The sequence below is a fragment of the Phoca vitulina genome, unplaced genomic scaffold (assembly GCF_004348235.1).
Source record: "Phoca vitulina isolate PV1807 unplaced genomic scaffold, GSC_HSeal_1.0 scaffold20, whole genome shotgun sequence".
Lineage (NCBI taxonomy): Eukaryota > Metazoa > Chordata > Mammalia > Carnivora > Phocidae > Phoca > Phoca vitulina.
This window is the reverse complement of record NW_022589723.1, coordinates 11,161,756-11,181,442: the sequence shown is the minus strand read 5'-3', so window position 1 is coordinate 11,181,442 and position 19,687 is coordinate 11,161,756. Positions and strand designations below refer to the sequence as shown.

Here is a 19,687-nt window from a genome sequence, read left to right as displayed (position 1 = left end):
CCAACAAAAACATGTCAAAGGCCCTTCCCTCTGGAAACTTAGAAACCTATCAACCTACTCTTTTTTACATTTAAAGCTAAGATCAGAGGGAAATTTATGGTATTAAATAAGGAGTCCTACATAATGTCAGTATGTCCTATTACAGATGATATTGATGTTGTTAATCTGGCTAGGGTGATATTAGTCAGTTTCTCCACTGTGAAGTGACTATCTTTCCCTTTCTAAGTAGTAAGTATTTTGTGGGAAGATAACTTTGAGACAATTCAAATAAGCTTTGTTTTTCATCATAATTTTGCCCACAAGTTTTAGCATCTGTCACTGTATCTGCCTGAAAAGTATTAGGCCCACAGGCCTACCATTTAAGAAGTGAGTGCATTTGCTGACCTCTGAATCAAAACGCTGATTCTTCAGCAAACCTGGTGTGTAAGGGCCAGAGAAGTAGCTGCGGGCTGTGCTCTCTCTGCCACCACTACCACTGCCTGGAAGTGCAGCCGCAGCTTCACACAGTGTGTAAATGAAGGAGCAGGACTCCGTGCCATACCACCTGGTTTACGAAAATAGGTGAGCAGGTGAGCAGGTCAGATTTGGCCCACAGCCCTAGTTGGCCAGCCCTTGCCTTAGAGTATGGGCAAGGGAGTGTGAAAAGGATGTCCGTCCATTCTTCCTACTTTTCTTGACATCTCTCCAATTCTTCTATTTATGTCCTTACTTTTTTCCCTTAATCTGCTAATGTAATTTATACCTTATCTGCAAACAGCCAACACAGACCATGTGCTAATAATATTCTCACATATACTTAGGCACTCATTCGACTCCTGAATGTAATATAATTTTTCTGGGAAGGAATTTCTTTCTTTCCATATCTCAAACTCCAGATTTGGATCAGAGTTATAGGAGAAGGAAGAAAATAGTAATTATGTAATGAGTAAAAATGGGGGAATAAATGCAGAGAGGAACCTGAGTCATGTGGAAGCGAGCCCGTGTGGGGAAGATGTGAGAGCCCCTTGAAGTGTGTAGTATCAGAGAGAAGGGGGAAACTAGAAGAGAGTAAGAATAGAAGCAGTTCATAGGTAGGGGTGTGCTTTTATTTCCTCAGGAGTGGAGAAGGAAATGCCAAGGAATTGGCGTAGTTGGAAAGAAGCAGAGTATTAGCTAGGCAGAGGGAAAAAAGGATTTGGAAGAATACTGATTAAAATGGGAAAAAATGTGGGGCTAGTAGACTGACCTTCCTGAATTCAAATATTGATTCTTTTGCCATTCCCTTTCCTCAGGAATAGAGGGAATTCTGTCAGTGAACATTTGGATTACTGTGTAGCACATCTATGTTAGTGTCCACTGTAATGCATCAGTCAGTAAAGTATATTGAACTTCTAGCTGAAAAATCTTTTAGTGCTCCTCACGGGCTCTCTGATCCAAATCTGCAGTTTGAGATATGGAAAGAAAGAAATTCCTTCCCAGAAAAATTATCCTACATTCAGGAGTCGACTGAGTGCAAAAGTATACGTGAGAGTATTATTTATGAACTTTATGAACTTTATTTACTTTTGAACTTTAATTACTTTTATAATAAATCCTTTCACATGAACTATTTTAGGCTATAAACTACCTTTTCTTTCTTTCTTCCTTCCTTCCTTCCTTTTTTTCTTTTTTTTTTTCTTTCTTTCTTTCTTTTCTTTTCTTTCTTTTTTTTCAAACTCCCTTTTCAGTATGTTCCCAGTGTCAGAACTACAAGAACTGCTTTACAGGGCTATAAGGCTTTTTTTCCCTGGGGGCTATTATCAGTGCTTTTCTAAATTATACCTATAACATATCAGTAAGAGTTTCATCTTCTACTGTTGACCCAATAGGGAGAGATGATAGTGAGGGTCATCAACTCAGGTGGAACAAGTCCCTGCAAAATGACTTGTTCTCACAATATGACATATTGATGACACCTGGGCCAGGGTGTAGCTCTTACCCTTGGAGTGGCTCACTGAGAAGATGCCTGTTTTACCACTCAGAATAATTGTGTGTGTCAGGATAGTCTACTGAAAACTGCTTTTTTCTACTTTTAGACATTCCAGATCACGTCTAAGAAAATATTTCACTGTGTGGTAAATATTGTGTTCAGTCAGCAATATTTAAAAACAAAACAAACTAGTGTACAAAGTAGAGCTATAGAACATTAGAGCTGACGGGGACCTGAGCACTTAATGAGTGATAGCTGAGAACTGGAAAAAGCTCCTCACAAGCCAGAAGTCTAAGGGAGAGATGACCAGTTATATAAATAGGACATGAAATTACTTTGAAAGAAATATATCGATGAATGTCAATTAATATTTTTTTTATTTTGTTCCTGGTCAGTTCATGGCAGTTCTGTATTTGTTCTGTATAGTTACAGTATTTCTAGTTTTTCCCAGAGGGCAAGAATTTCCTTTCTCCTCTTTATGTCCCTAAAGCCTTGCATATAGTAGATACTTGTCAAAAGTCTGTAAATGAAGAAGCAAATGTACATTTTACACTATTAAAAAAATATAACTGGGGCCCCTGGGAGGTTCAGTCGTAAAGCATCTGCCTTCAGCTCAGGTCATGATCTCAGGGTCCTGGAATCGAGCCTTGTGTCGGGCTCCCTGCTCAGCGGGGAGTCTGCTTCTCCCTCTCCCACTCCCCCTGCTTGTGTTCCCTCTCTTGCTGTGTCTCTCTCTGTCAAATGAATAAAATCTTTAAAAAATATATATAACTGGTCTCATACCTGCTTATGTCATTATGACACTTGACATTTTTCTGTTTATAGTTTTTGTTACTCTTGCAGCAAGAAATGGGTAAAGAGTAGAAAATATTAAAATTGACAAAGACTTATTAGAAAATAGACCAAATATTTCTAACTTTTAAAGTGATTCTTAAATCAGTGAGTTACTGTATTAAAATTTGTATTTTTAGATCAGCCTGAAAATTTTCCTAATCAAAAATAGAAGTTTTGGGGCACCTGGGTGGCTCCGTTGGTTAAGCATCCGACTCTTGATTTTGGCTCAGGTCATGATCACAGGGTTGTGGGAGCGAGCTCTGCGTTGGGCTCCACAATGGGTGTGGAGCCTGCTTAAGATTCTCTCTCTCCCTCTGACTCTGCCCCTCCGCCCCCCCCAAAAATAGTTCTATTTTGTAGAATTGGCATGGTTTAAGTTTCTGAGGTTTTGTTTGTTTTGTTTTACTCTTTTTTTTAAAAAAAGATTTTATTTATTTATTTGACACAGAGAGAGAGAGACCGTGAGAGCAGGAACACAAGCAGGGGGAGTGGGAGAGGGAGAAGCAGGCCTCCCGCTGAGCTCCCAACTGAGCCACCCAGGCGCCTTTGTTTTACTCTTTTAATTATATATAGACTTGATCATTTAAGTCCAGAAACAAAATGGAGGATAGTCTCATAGTAATTTTTGATTCTGGTGTTTTTAAGTTCTACATTTTTTTCACCCCACATTTTTAGAATTGCCAATGCCACGCCCATCCCAGGAGACTTGCTTCGAGAAAATACAGATGAGGTGTTTCCAGATGAGCAGCTTAGTGATGGGGAGAATGGCATCCCTGTTGGTGTGTCACCAGATAAATTGCCAGGATCTTTGGGACACCCACGTCCCCAGGAGAAGGATGTCTGGGAAGAGATGGACGCCAACAGGAACAAGATAAAGCTTGGGATTTGTAAGGTGCGTATTTCTTGCATAGGAGGGGGGGTATCTTTCCTAAGTGCTTAATATTTTTCTTCTGTTGCTGTAGCAAAGTATCATGATTCTTAATTTTGAATGAGAAATAGTTAGAACATTGTATTGCTAGTGATTTATATATTTGTAGTTACAACATCTTGGCTGATTTTGCCCATACCACTCAGATATAGACACTGAACATTAATTTTCATCTTGTATTTTGGAAAAGATGAAAGCGTTTAAAAAAAAAAAAAAACACTGAGACTAAAAGAAGAGACATCTATAGGTCAGAAGTTAATAGTCTTTCTAAATAATATGACAAGACTCTGGGTCCCTTCTCTAGTGTGGGCCTATGGAACTAGGAGTACCCATTCTGAAAATTGTCTCAAGTGGAGGTGGGGAAGTGAGAGCTAGAAGTAGAAAGCATCAAACTGATCACGAGCTGACAAAGTGGATGTTGAATAATTGACATGATTTTTTCTTCTTTAGGATTGTAAGCAGTACCACTTGTAAGGGGAGAGATACAGATTTCTGAATTAAATGGTTAATTTTTAGTAATCTTGGGCAGATTATCTCCAAGTTTCTTTTTGATTTTACTGTCCTTGTCATTTCCATTTTCATAGAAGATAAGATGAAGATAAATGGGAATGGAGGGGCAGTGAATTATGAACCAGTTAGCTTTTGGTGCTTCCTATGATTTTATAAAGGTTTAGTTGGGATGGAAGTTAAATTTATAGGTGTAAAATGAGACTTTGGGCTCATACCTTTTAACATGATAGATAGAAAGTTGGCTAGTCATGCTTTATGAAATGTATCTTAAAAAGAATTTTCCATGATCAATTCTGAGGAGCTTGGCCTGTCTTCAGACAGTATATATACTATATTGTTAAACTTAATAATTAAAAAAATTAACAGTATATACATTCAGTCATGGGAGTCACTTTGTAAAAACATTCTCTGCATAGATGTGACATGCTGCACTGTGGTCTGGTTATTGAAAAAGCCCTCTCTGGAATCCTGTTACACTGTTGGTGGGAATGCAAGCTGGCGCAGCCGCTCTGGAAAACAGTATGGAGGTTCCTCAAAAAGTTAAAAATAGAGCTACCCTATGACCGAGCAATTGCACTACTGGGTATTTACCCAAAGCATACAAACATAGTGATCCGAAGGGGCACATGCACCCTGATGTTTATAGCAGCAGTGTTCACAATAGCCAAAATATGGAAAGAGCCCAGATGTCCATCAGCAGATGAATGGATGAAGAAGATGTGGGGTGGGGTGTGTGTGTGTGTGTGTGTGTGTGTGTGTGTGTGTGTGTGTGATGGAATATTATTCAGCCATGAAAAAGAATGAAATCTTGCCATTTGCAATGAAGTGGATAGAACTAGAGGGTATTGTACTAAGCAAAATGAATCAGTCAGAGAAAGACAAATACCAGATGATTTCACTCTTATAGAATTTAAGAAAGATGAGATGGAATAGAGGAAGGGAAGGAAAAATAAAATAAGATAAAAACAGAGAGGGGGCAAACCATAGGAGCCTCTTAACTATAGGAAACAAACTGAGAGTCGCTGGAGGGGAGGTGGGGGGGGGCTGGAGTAATTGGGTGATGGGCATTAAGGAGGGCACTTGTGATGAGCACTGGGTGTTGTATGCAACTAATGAATCACTAAATTCTACCTCTGAAACTAATAATATACTATATGTTAACTAAATTGAATTAAAATAAAAAAAATTTTTAAAGAAAAATAAACTATTAAGAAAAAAGAAAAAGCCTTATCTAGACTAATAATAATCAGGAATAAGTAGTGAAAAGTAGTCAAGAAGTCAGTATTGGATTTTTATAATGTCAACTGTGGCTGTCTTTATTGCACCAGAAGCAAAAACTGTTCTTACAGTAAAAAATCTCGAGTGACATTCTCAGTTGCCAGCCCACATGGGTATCTGTGCGTATGAGAGTGTGAAATGGCCCTTGACGTGGAGCTGACTTTAGTTTCTTTTACCCATCATCACTATCTAATCTGTATTTCGTTCTCTTCTATATGTTAATTTCTTCCTTTTTTTTTTAAAGATTATTTATTTATTTATTTGAGAGAGAGAGAGAGAGAGAGGCAGAAGGAGAAGCATAGGGAGAAGCAGACTCCCCACTGAGCAGGGAGCCCAATGTGGGACTCGATCCCAGGACCCTGAGATCATGACCTGAGCTGAAGGCAGACGCTTAACTGACTGAGCCACCCAGGTGCCCCAATTCCTTCCTTTTCAAAAACATTACTCAAATTAGATTATTAGTGTTGTTGGGTTTTTTGGGGGTTTTTGGGGGGTTTTTTTGAGAAGGAGAGGGGGTGGGAGAGGGGCAGAGTGGGAGGGAGAGAGAAAATCTTAAGCAGGCTCCAAGCTCTGTGCAGAGCCTTATGCAGGGCTTGATCTCACGACCCTGAGATCAAGACCTGAGCCAAAACCAAGAGTCGGACACTTAACCAACTAAGCCACCCAGGTGCCCCGATAACTGTTTTTTTTTTTTTATATCAGTGATGTTTGTCTGGATTTTTCAAAGATGTTTACCATATCCTTGCATTTTTGGAAGTCCTGGGCTTGTCTTCTTTCTTCCTGAAGTATTTCTATTAGAAGTTCCTTTAGTTGAGGTCTTTTGGGAGGACTCTTTAAATCTTTACTTAGTTGTAAATGTATTTATTTTAGCATCATTCTTTTTTTGGGGGGGGGAGCAAAGCAAGGTTTATTGAATGATAGCAAGGTGATAGTACAAAGCTTCCGAGGAGGGAGGGGACCTGAGAAGGTTGCCCAGCATCATTCTTTAAAGAGAGTTTATACTAAAGGCGCCTGGGTGGCTCATTCGTTAAGCATCTGCCTTTGGTTCAGGTCATGATCCCAGGGTCTGGGGATCCAGCCCCACATCGGGCTCCCTGCTCAGCGGGAAGCTTGCTTCTCCCTCTCCCACTCCCCCTGCTTGTATTCCCTCTCTCGCTGTTGTCTCTCTTTGTCAAATAAATAAATAAATAATCTTTAAAAAAAAATAAAAGATTTAAAAAAACTAAAGAGAATTCATACTAGATTCAGAGTTTTTGACTGACAGTTATTTTTCCTCTGGGTTCAATTATTGGTGTTCAAAAGTCTGTTACTCTTAATTTTTTTTTCTTTCTAGATGATCCATTGCCCTCTGTCTTTGCTCCCCAGCTACTTTTTAATTTTTCTCTTTGTCTTTGGTGTTCTGCATTGTAACTACACTGTGCGTCGGCTTACATTTCTTTTTATTTATCCGGCTTAGAATATCTTGTTTCCTGAATTTTTGATTCATAGTTTCGTATCATTTCTGGGAGATGTACAGCTATTCCCTACCAAAATATTGCCACTAATTCATTCTTTTTGTTCTCTCATCCTGGGAATCTAAGTAAATGTACGCTTTTTCATTCTGTTATAAATTTTTTTTCATATTTTTCTTCTCCTGACTGTGCTTTATTGTAAGTAATTTCTTTTGCTATGTGTTCTAGTTCACTGATTAATAACTTTGGCTTTTTCTGGGTAATTTGATGTTTAACTTGTTAATTGAATATTTCATATTAAATTCATCAGTTAATTCCATATAATCCCTTGTTGATCTTTTTGATAATGACCTTTATTTATTTAAACATTTTATGCATAACTGTTCTGTATTCTGTATCTTAAGTTTAATATCTGATGTCTTTGGGAGATTCTTATTTTTAAAGATTTATTTATTTGCGAGAGAGCGAGAAAGAGAGAGTGAGAGAGGAGGGAAGAAAGAGGCAGAGGCAGAGAGAAACCTAAGCAGACTCCACACTGAGCGCAGAGCCCACGCAGGTCTCGATCTCATGACCCTGAGATCACGACCTAAGCCGAAACCAAGAGTCAGACCCTTAACTGACTGTCTCACCCGGGTGCCCCTCATGTCTTAGGGAGTTTTAAATGTTTTTCTAAAAGTTATTATTTCTGGGGCGCCTGGGTGGCTCAGTCGTTAAGTGTCTGCCTTTGGCTCAGGTCGGAATTGAGCCCCACATCAGGCTCCCTGCTCCGCAGGAAGCCTGCTTCTCCCTCTCCTCCTGCTTGTGTTCCCTCTCTGGCTGTGTCTCTCTGTCAAATAAATAAGTAAAATCTTAAAAAATAAATAAATAAATAAAAGTTATTTCTGCTCTTAGTCATGGGCATGCCTTCTTGTGTTTGACTATCTTTAGTGTTTTACTTATTAGTTAATAATTGATAGCAGTCCTGTAGACCTAAATTGGGGATTGGGAAGCCTTCCTTCAGAGATTGTCTTCTGCTTCTGCTGGTAGCCAGAGTAGACCCCCAATTTGAGACCAGTTGGGCATCTTCTGTGGGTCTCTAATCAGAATAGACATACCAGACTTCCCTCTCTCACCCCACTACTGGGATCAGGTTTAATTTCTCTGGTAAGTGTACTGCTGAGGGATCTGTCCTTAGGCAACCCCACTGCTCAGAGCTGCATCATGTTCAACCTCCTCCTTCTCTACCCAGCTCCTAATTTTTCTAGTTCCAGGTTTTCTTGTTTTTGTTTGGTTTTTCACTTTTAGAGAGGGAATAAGAGGGGATATTCAGGCTTGGTGACCCATCCTACCTCTTGTGAGACCACTTGTGTCTCCAAGAAAACCTTTCCAGGTTTTATTTTTAGTTTAGAGGAATGGAGTCCTGCAAGCATCTCGTTAGACATAATACAAAAAGTCAAGGTGGGTAAACATTTTTAGACTGTTTATCTCTGTACCACAAATATAAAAAACTAAAATAATACTGAACTGAGAATAAATTAAGAAAACTCATTTTATGAAGGGTTAGTAGACAAGTATGTAATGATGTCGACTATCCAAAATATCGTGATTTCTGAAAACACCTCCCAAGCCTTTGCTTATATTATTTTGAAAGACTTCAATGATTGCTACACATAGAGTCACCTGAATGTTTTTCATGGTTTTCTTTTATATTTTGTCTAGGCTGCTACCGAAGAAGAGAACAGCCATGGTCAAGTAAATGGTATTCTGAATGCTCCAAGCCTTGGTTCACCAATTCGTGTCCGCTCAGAGATTACTCAACCAGACAGAGATGTTCCATTGGTGCGGAAGTTACGTTCCATCCACAGCTTTGAGCTGGAAAAACGTCTTACACTGGAGCCAAAGCCAGATACCGACAAGTTTCTTGAGACCTGGTATAAAATACTTTTCCTTTTTCTTTAAAGCTACTAAGATACTGTAATTACCATCATCATCATCATCATTATGAATTTCTATTACATAGTCTTTCAAATAAGAAATTTTTGCATTTTTGTAGTACTGATTTGATTAAATTCTCATCTCCATCCATGTTTTTAATTATCATTGTGATTCTTAATGTGAATTGTCTTATAAAATTGTTACAAGTTCTGTAACAAAACCTTTGGCTTTGGGAGCTGAGCAGTGGGAGCTGGTAACTTTATGACACCAGGTATAAGTTAAATGAACATTTTGAACTCACTTTGTAAGGGATCTCTTTTATTGGAATGAGAAGATGCAGTGTAGAGTTGGAGAGTACATGATGAAGAAGGTATGAGAGAGGAAGGAGGGGAGTATGTGAAGGAGGGAAACAAGTAATTTATACACAAGGGACAGGCAATTCGATTCACTTTAATGAAGGCCTTTTATGAGTTAGTACTGTAGGGAAAATAGACACGAATAAGTTTATCATTTCTTCCTAGAAAGAAGGAAAGGTGGAACTTCAGAGAGCTATACATAGGTAATAACTATAATCCATGTTTATAAGTCCCATTATTCCCAAATTTTGATAACAGAAGACAGAAATGAAACTTTAGAAAGAATTTGGGATATAGTTATGAATTATAGAAGGCTGCAGTAATATGAAGAGCTGAGTGACTAGTGATAGTCACACACCCTTCAATGTACATCCTGGTGGCTGCTATTGGCAATGAAATGTTAGGTTAGAAGGACCATGTATTTGACTGACATGGTAGTTACTGTGTCCAAGGTAATTCAGCCTAATCTAATCTAGCTTCCATTTTTGACAGTCCTTCATATATGTGTATTCTTCCTTCCATGTAATCATTCAGCCTCACAGCTACGTGATAGAAACTTGAATCTATACATTAATATGATCAAAAGAATGGATTTGAGTTGGGGCAGTGCTTAAACATTTCGAGCTGTGGCTAAGATTAGGAATTTAGGATTTATATAGTTATTTAAATGCAATAAGGAAAAAAGCTTAGTTTGGTAAAGAATTAGTTTAATAAAAGAATGGAACTAAAAAGAGAGTCCCTGCTGTGGGAAGAGCTAAGAAATAAGACAGAGTTGAGAAAACAGAAGTAATCTAAGAAAATGAACTCAGGCCAGAACCTAGAATGAGTAGGAAACCGTTGAAGGAATTGAAGCACCTAATTACAAACTTGGAAAGAAAAAAACATATCGCTTCAAGTGCTTCCCTGACGATGAGGTCAGTTCGTAGAAGTAAGTGCAGCCAAATGGTCACACCACTGCCTGCCCCTCGGCTAGCAGACAGATTCATACCGTGTCGACTGCCTTTTAATCCACTCCAACTGACAATACATCTTGGAGCTTCCTGCACGCCACTGCCCACCGCCCCACTGCTGTGTGCCCCACTGTGTACATAGGGGGCTGGGCGTGCTGGAGCACGTGTGGTAGCTTTTCTTAAAATTTCTGCCTTTGGAGTTTACTTGAATGAGTCTACATTTACATACATCTCTGAAGACAAAACACATGAAGTATTTGCCTAGCTTCTCCATTTCCTTTCCTATACTAGCTTCTTCATTTCCTTTTATAGGGCTTCTGGTGAAGCAAAATCCCCTTGGCTCAATTCTGCCTCAGTCCCCCAGAGAGAGCAGAGAGCAGTGTGATTGAATTGGCAAAGAAAAGGTGAAAGAGATCCCATCAGGCAACCTGATTAGGCTTGTCCCCTGCCTGACAGCAGGAGAGCCATCTTCCTCCCGGGGGTCCCATCTTCCAAAACCAGGTTATAACAGGTGGAGAAGAACATTATCAGCCTGTGAAACTTTCCTTATGCTTTATTTATATATTCTCTCATCTGTGTGTGAATATTAGTTCTGTATAGAGCTTATAGTTTATGTAATAAATATTTTCCTAGGGCAAATGAGTAACTTCTGTCTGTTTTTTTAAGCCTGGAGAAAATGCAGAAAGAGTCCAGTGCAGGAAAGGAATCTCTTCTCCCTGCTCTGCTTCATAAGCCTTGTGTTCCTGCCGTGTCCCGTACTGACCACATCTGGCACTATGATGAAGAATATCTTCCAGATGCTTCGAAGCCTGCCTCTGCCAACACCCCTGAACAGGCAGATGGCGGTGCCAGCAATGGATTTATAGCAGTTAACTTGAGCTCCTGCAAGCAGGAGGTTGATTCCAAAGAATGGGTGATTGTGGACAAGGAGCAGGACCTTCGGGATTTTAGGACAAATGAGGCTTTAGGCCATAAAACAACTGGAAGCCCTTCTGATGAGGAACCTGAAGTACTTCAAGTCCTAGAGGAATCGCCTCAAGATGAGAAGCTCCTACTGGGTCCTTGGGCAGAAAGTGATCATTTAAAGAAAGAACCCTCAGGTGTGGTCTTAGCACTTTCTGGGGAGTGCCCTGCCGCTGCTGCTTCGGAACAGTATACGGATAGGCTAGAACTCCAGGCTGCTGGCCCGTTTATCGCAGTGACACCCACAAGTCCGATGGAGGCGCAAGCAGAAGGACCCCTCACAGCGGTAAGAGATTTGTTCCAGTTATTTTTCTGTTACCTGCTCAATGTGCTGTTAAAAAAGAATGAACAGTTGATCAACTAAGATTGTTCAGCAGATGCCTAAGTTTGGCAGATGGGGATAGGGAGTGATGTCTGGACTAAGTTCTAGAGTCAGTCATCCAGTGTGAAATTTCTCAAAACAAGCGAGCTTTCCTGTCAGGACAGCAGCTCAACACATGAAGTGTCATTATAACCTAATTTCAGAATAACATCTATAATTAGACCACAAGAGCTATCTATCTAAGCATTTAGCTATGACTTTAAGAATTTGTAATTCTAGAGATTTTGAATCTCTACGTTATAAATCTGGTGAGGAAGGCATATGTGGTTTGTACTTTATAGGGTACACTTGGCTAGGCTTGATTCTCTTTGTTGCCTTTTTTTGTAATCTCCACACAGAAATTTGTCATATTTTACATAACTCTTAAACATAGTTTTCCAGCTTTGATGTCTGTTGTTTAAAATACAGAGTTCCGGCCTCTCTTCCAGAACTTCTACTTCAAGAGGTCTGGGATAGAGTGAGCCCAGGAGTCTGCATTTTAACAAGTAGCTGAAAGCAATTGTGATAAAGGTCTTCTGTAAAGGAACATCTTGAAGAAACCGTCCTCTTTACTCTCAGTTTGGGCATTAAGCTGGAGACGCCTGTTAGCCTGTTACTGTCAGTGATCAGTGATCCCCCTACGACTGTGAGCAGCAAGATCCCCGGAAAAGCCAAACATGGAGGCAGTAAGGAACTGTGTACACAGATTTTGGGCACCAGCCAAAAAGGTACATCTGTCCTTACATGGGTGCAAGTACCAGATTTCCTTAAATTCCCTGATCATCTAGCAGCCATCTCTTCCAACTCACCAGAAACAACATTGTTCCCCAAGCTGAAATGTTTTTTATTAGAACACAATTCCAAATGCAGGTGTGAAACGGTGAGAAAAGATGACAAAATTTGGTTTTGTGTATAGCTCTGTAGGAATTCATCTGCACTTCAACATGGTAAAATAAATGCCTGCCTCATTCTTCATCAGAGTTAGTCTTTCCTTCGTTTGCAGGACTGCTTTGTACAGTTATACAGGTTGTTCACTGAATAAAGTGGCCTAGCCAAGGGAGCAAGTAGGGGCTGAAATCTTTTGAATTTTCCTCTCCAGTCTCTGCAAAAGAAAAGCTCCTCCAAAAGAAAGCTTATCAGCTGGACCTCTAGCCCAAATGTTGCTAACCAAACTGTGCGTCTTCATGTGGGTCTGTTCCCTCATTGAGGAGCATCCTTTTTCAAATTGTACACGGTAACCTATGGACTAGAGGCAAATCAAGCCACCTCCCTCCCTTCCCCTTATCCCTTTTTCCTCCCACCTTTCCTCTTCCCTATTTCATTCCCTCTTCCCACATTCAGTTTCTTCTCTTCTGCGATTCTGTCCTGCTGCGCACTCACTGCCACTCAAGCATTTTGCTCACCGCATCCTGGCATGCTTCCCTTCAAAGACGCTTCTACGGCCCTGGCTCCACTTCTCCTAGTATTTTTTGCCTTCTCCCATCAGCAATATTTTGTCCACAAAGACTTTTCTCATGGTTCTCTTACACTGTCTGCAGCATTTTCTCTGTCAAGTTATTGAAAGACTTGTATTCATATATTTGATATTATGAGTTTGATCTTATTTTCAGATATCTTTAAATAAAAGCATTTTTCTTAACTGAAGAAGGTCTCTAAAGAAATAACAGCTACATCACTTGTATACTTATGTCTAAGGTAATAAACCTACCATTGCCTTCACTTGGGCGGGAATTAGATTAAAAATATATTTATCTTGATTCTCTTCTTGAGGCTTAAATTCAGAGTTTACTTTTGCAAAGCAGACGTTATTATTTCCCTAATTTACTACAGACACATTAAATAGGGAGTACTGCCAATTAGCTTCTCCATGTATCTCTTGCAACTCTGAATATAATGTTCTAGCTTGGATGATATGCTAAACCATATTACTGGGCTATCTGAATATTTTAAATTAAGACATATTCTGATGGGAAACACTTTGTTAGTTTGTATCTTTTTCACTCAGGATTGTTTCTCTTTTATGAAGGGAAAGTATACTGATGTCTTAAAGTATGTAAGAACTATAAAAATGGGCAAAGCAAAAGTTTATCTATATTACAGGCATAGTTGGCATAATAAACTAACCAGTGAGAACTTTAGCACCCCCTAGTTCTCTTTATTTCTTAGTACAGATTTATGAGCCTTCGTCCAGACTTCCCTTATCCCTACACATGAAACCGCTGATTTTCAAATAGCATGTGTAAACTTTTTAGATAATATATTTTGAAAGATGGATAAATTTGCTAGATTTGAAAGAAATTGGTTTGGGGCTGTGTTGGAAATTAAATTTTTTTCCTTGGGTAAACAGTATTGAAATTTGCCCACTGTCGGTCATTTCTAAAAAGATGCTAAACAACATGGATTTACAGGGAGTAAATAAGACCAACTTTTGGCTTACAGGAGAAATATTAGATTATGTTTTGATTAGAAAATGAAGAGACAAAATTAAGCTAGCATAAACGAACAAGGGTAGAGATGAAAAAGAAAAGAAAATGAACTGCTTCCAAAAGAGGTCTAACTACTAGTCCAGAATGACAGGAACTGTAGGGAAGAATGTGACCAGTTTTATGTGACATTGGGTAATCACTGTTGGTAGGGAGAAGGTTGGATTTGAAAAGTAATGTAGAAGTGGAAGTGCTTCATTTTAATATTACCTTTGGAAGCAATATAAAAGTGAGTGGGGAATAATAATACCACCAATATGTTACCTGTTGCTGGGTAACAAATTACCCCAAATTTAGCAGCTTTAAACAACACAGTTATTTCACCCTGTTTCTGAGGGTTAAGAGTGCAGGAGTGGCTCACTCTAATGGTTCTGGCTCAGGGTCTCTCATGAGGTTGCTGTCAAGCTGTCAGCTAGGGCTGAAATCATTGTAAGGTTCAACCGGGATGGGAAGGTCCACTTCCAGGCACACTCAGTGGCTGTTGGCGGGCCTCAGTTCCTCAGTAGCTGTTGGCCAGAGGCTTCGGTTCCTCACCACGTGGGCCTCTCCATTCTTGACGTGGCAGCTGGCTTTCCCACAGTGTGAGGAGAGAAAGAGACAGAGATGGGGGAGCGATGCGGTGGTAGCGTGAAGAAGCCTCCACCATGATGGAAGCCATAGTTTGTTTTATAACCTAATCTCAAAAGGGACATACCATCACTTCTGTTGCCTTCTGTTGGTCATGCGGACCACGTCTGCTACGATGTGGGACGGACTATACAAGGGTATGAATACCAGGAGGCAGAGGTCATTGGGGGCCATTTAGAGACTGGCTACCATATTATCTTACATTTATATTTCATAGAATACTTTGATATTTGATCCTAACAACAAGTCTCTGGAGCAAGCAGAGGGAATATTGTCCTTTTTAGCACTGATGAGACCAAGCCGTAGGACAGTGAGATGATCTGTAAAGAGGCAGAGATGGCTGGTAGAGTAGACTCTCTGTTCTGTTCCCCACACCAGGGGATTATCAACATAATGAAGGAATTTTCTCATTGACTTGTTTCATAGCCATTGAGAAAAAGAAAGGGAGTGTACAATAATGCACACAGTGGGAGCAGGAGAGAAAGAAAGGGAGTCACATAATTTTTTTGTGTGATGTGTCTGGTAGTCAGCATCTATTAAGAGGATTCCTCTGACTATTTACAGGAGTACCAATGCCAGTCCTACAAAAATCAGATCAGCAGTGATTGCATTGCCTTAATTCTGTTCTTTTCATTCCTTCAGTTCTTCTATTCAGTGTCTCTTAAGTTCCAGGCTTTATGCTATACCCCAGGGATAATCAGTTGGTACCACCCTGCCAGGTTGGCACTGAAGGCCCACGTCTAACAGTTACCTTAAACAGCATGAAGCGAGTCTGGTGGAGCTGTGTACACAAGTGAGGACACAGATGGATCTGCTAGGACTGAGGAGTGTGATACTGGGGGGTTTTATTGTTGAAACTTTTCTTTATTTTCTAATTTTTTTTTTTACCATGAAAACTGAAATTTTAAAAATACACTACTTTCATAATTGGGGAGGAAATAAAAATTAAAAATCTTTTTCTGGGGAGATTAAGGTGCACTTCAAAAGTAAGAGGACTCTGAAGGATGAATTAGATTGCCGGAAGAAATGCAGGGGCATCAGGCAGAGAACACAGTACGTGCAGAGACATAGAGGCTTAAAGCACCGGAGTTCAGAGTGTTTAAATGATCTAGAATCTAAGTGCCCTTTCCTTAGGACAAAGGAAAAAGGCTGAAGATGAGCTACAGAAGGTAAGGTGATGAAGGGCATTGGCCAGCTCTGCTGAGGTGTGTGGGCTGTGGGACAAGAAACTGCCAAGATAGAGGGAGAGGAGTAACATGCTGTTTGGGAGCTGAGTGGGGGAAAATGGGCTGTGGCAGCAGCCAGTGAGGAGGCTTTGGCATCCAAGCAAATATGATAAGGGACTGAACCATGACAATTGCAGTGAGAACTTGAGAGACATTTTAGTGGTACAACTTATTTGAAATAGTAGTTTCATGTGGCTTTCCCAGTGAAATGTGTTCCACTGACCATTTGGAGCCCTTGTATAAACTAGAGGGACTATGTGGAAGCTCATGGAGCTACTAAGAGCCTCCACTGAAAAAAGGAATGATCCATGGAAGGTATTAATAGTATACTTTAATCATGTGAAAAGGTAAAGACTTTCTGGAATAATTGCCACCTATTAACTTGGAAGGGATTTTGCAGGAGAAATCTGCATTGACTGCATGTACCCTGACTGGGGAGTGGCCACATGTCCTCCATCTGACCACGGATACCTATTTTTGATCTGGAAAATTTGGTCCTTGTAATGATAGAAAAGTTTTGTTTGTATGCGGTTACTTCTCTGAAATTATCTATGATAGTGTAATTCAGTCTGTGAACAGAAAAGACCAGAAATTGGATGGTCTGATTTGGGAAGTAAAGAAAGCCCATTTGTGAAGTGTTCAAATAACGGACTGGACTGCCCCTTGGGAGAGGCTTCATGGAAAGGACCCAAGCATCCAGTGACCGAGTCAGTCACGTGTTCAACAGTTATCAAGCATTTCCTGTGTGTCAAGTACTGGACTAGGCATCAAAGAATTCAGAGCCCAGGGAGTCTCCTCACTGCTTTCAGGGGACTTCAGGCTAGTAGAGGGAGGAAACTCAGTTTAAGTGTTAGAGATGCTATGATAGAAATCTGTAGGTTATGGAAGTTGGGAATAGTTGAACTAGATTCAAACCTGAATTGTCTTCCAATATTGCATGAAGAGGCTTGAAAACGGACCGTGAAATCCTGTAGTCATGTATGTGATGTGTAATCACAGACCAGCCAAAGATATTTTTATTTCAGTCTGTCTTTTCTTTGACTTCTAATCTTTGGGTGTGAGTTGTGGCTTGCTTATGATTTTTAGCACCCCCACAAAATTCTTAAGAGTTTCCAATCCCACTAAATACACTGTAACTATTAATGAGGAGTGACTGTCTCTGAGGAGTGGGATAACAGGGGGCACTGGATAAAGGGAAAAAGCAACTTCTACTTTTTGTTTGCTTAGGTCTTGAGGCTTCAGGTTTTCAGTTTTCCCCACCCGTGTAGCAGACTGCTGCCTGCCCCACTCCTCCTCCCGCCAGCCCCCCTATCCATAAGCCAAGTCACACTACAGCACCGTCTTCAACAATAGTAACCAACACAAATGTGGTCAGAGGAAGCAGTAGGAGTAAAGAGTGAGAGAGTGGGACATTGTGTTAGCATGTAGGGTTATTACTCACATGTTATCATTACTGTGCACTCTTTCTAGAAATAAAAATTTGACATATTAAAAACATGGTTCAGTAATAGTGTTTTGGTTTTATTCATAATTTTCCACACTTGTATAAAGTATCACATAAAAATGCTTTAAACAAAAGAAGTCTTTGGGGAATTTGAATGGCCCAAAGAAATGTGAATGTTTAAAATTTAAGTTTTTTAATAGACCAGGAATGTGTTCATATAACTCCGTTACTCTTGGCAATAGTAGAAACCAATAAATTATTCTACTACCTATATCTCATAAAGTATTTGTCAAAAAAACAAAATGAGATCTAGATATTTCATATATCACATACCTTTTATTTGGAAGAGAGGCTATTTGGTAGGAATGTTGGATTTCCCAAAGTTTTTATTATCTTAATACAATCCTTGAATTAGGTGAAAGTTAAAGGGTAATTATAAGTTAAATGTAAATAATAGTTTGCAGTTTATTGTCTCTTGCTATCTGGCCAGTTGTAAACATGGGATAACTATAAATAATGAGGCTGCTTTATCTGAATTAAACAGTAATGAGACTGATGTTAGTCAAACTGAGTAGTAGGCATTAGTAAAACTAACATTAAAGAAATGGAAAATACTGAGGTCATTTTCTAGTTCTGTAAAAAGGTGTTACCTTACACAGTTAGCAGAAGAAAGGACATGAGTGAATTCATGCCTTAATGAGATGTTTGTAAATTATAGAAATTAAAGATATAAAAGATGCATATGGCTTACTGGCGGATCATTGATTTAGTCTGTTTGTAAAGTGTCCCAAATATGGAAATTGCTTTTGTGTCTTACAGTGTAAGGTTAAGGAAGTTATTTTCAGCCATACTTAGAATTAGTCTTCCTTTTTCTACATTTGGCTATTGATCTTTGTTTTTTCTCCTTTTGTCTCATCAGATAATATTTTTGCAGACTCTTTTCCAAACTACATTTGAGTATAGTGCATGTCAGTAGGCTGTGTTATGCCATGCATGATTTTCAAAATCCTTAAGTCCTATCCCTGACTTTTTTGGACCAGGTTTTTTTCTCATTTGTGACATTTGTGTAAATAATAGCACCCAATTAAAATAGATATGAAATGGAATTCGTAAAAATGGTTTTAGGAATATTTTAGAAATTTAAAGTGCTATAGAAATATTAATATGAGAGTATTTTATGCAGTTTATCGTAAGTGCTCAGAATCTTTTTCAAGAAAATAGATTCTCCCGTCTGGTGGTTCCTATATCTTTTCTGTGTACAAGATTGTCACCCCTTTTTTCATAACACACACACACACACACACACACACACACACACACATACCCATTTATATCCTGAATCTAAGATGAGTTAAGCTCAGAAGTGCATGGATTCCCTAGCTCTAGTCTCAAAGAGCAGTGGACTGTTATTTTTGTAAACACTGCTGAATTTAATTTGGCTGATGTTTTTGGAGTTACATATAATAATGAAGTGACTATTGGTTTATTTTCAGTGTAGGTAGAATCATCTCCCTTGTTATTTGGCATTTTTATAACTTCTTACCTGATTTTCTTACCACCATCACTCTTGGGTCTTAAAAATTACATTTTGAATAGTAAGTAACTATACATTTTAGGTTTCTATATGATTTTTGAAATACACTAGAAAATTGCCATCTGCCTGAATATATTTTAGAATAATGAAAGAGACACAAGTGTGAGGTGACTTCCTGAAGGGCAGCAGCACCACTAGAACTTACTCCCTTTTCCCGAAGGTCATTATAGGTCTGGGCTTATTGTAAGAATTCACATCTGAACCCAAACAGCCTGTCTTCATTCAATTAACCTGACAGATCCTCAGGATACTGGTTCTGTTCAGGAGCTATTTCAGGACATTAGTTAGGTGTTTTCTCCTGGACTGGGCTCAGGACAAGCTTTACATGTTCTTAAACCTAATTGTAATTCCTGACACACAGAGAAACCATTTCTCTGACTCTGGAACAACATCGATTTCTTGATGTCTTTGGACTAAGGTGGGGTCTAAGCATAATCTCCCACGACAGTTCCAAGTTCATTTTGCTTTGAATTCAGACCAATTTCCATAGTTTCCTAGAACTAAATTGGCTTCATTAAGTAATTTGACTTATTTCATTTCTCAGAAAGGCTTTTTTTCCATACCAGTTTATGTGGTTGACATTTGCTGCCTCCTTACGTGTCACTTTTGTCTTCTTACATGTTACTTTTAACAAATGTGGAAATGTAGAAACTTTAGGAGTCTTAATATAGGACCTTCTTATTAGACATTGAATCTCATTCACATAGAATTGAAATGACCTCAGTGGAGGGATGGTAGAATTTAATTTCTCATAGGCTTGACCTTAAAAAATTAAGATAATGAAACATTAGGGAACATCTTTGTATGTCTTTGTTTATAG

The 19,687-nt window shown here is 39.2% G+C and overlaps 1 protein-coding gene across 2 annotated transcripts in view; it reads left to right on the top strand.

Annotated features, from left to right (window-relative positions):
* Positions 1-19,687, top strand: part of TTBK2 (tau tubulin kinase 2) — a 147,481-nt gene that overhangs the window by 114,571 nt on the left and 13,223 nt on the right. For both annotated transcript variants that reach the window (XM_032416978.1, XM_032416979.1), the window contains 3 exons: positions 3,458-3,674; positions 8,648-8,859; positions 10,836-11,418. In XM_032416978.1, the coding sequence (XP_032272869.1) occupies positions 3,458-3,674; positions 8,648-8,859; positions 10,836-11,418 (1,012 nt within the window). The remainder of the gene's footprint in view (positions 1-3,457; positions 3,675-8,647; positions 8,860-10,835; positions 11,419-19,687) is intronic.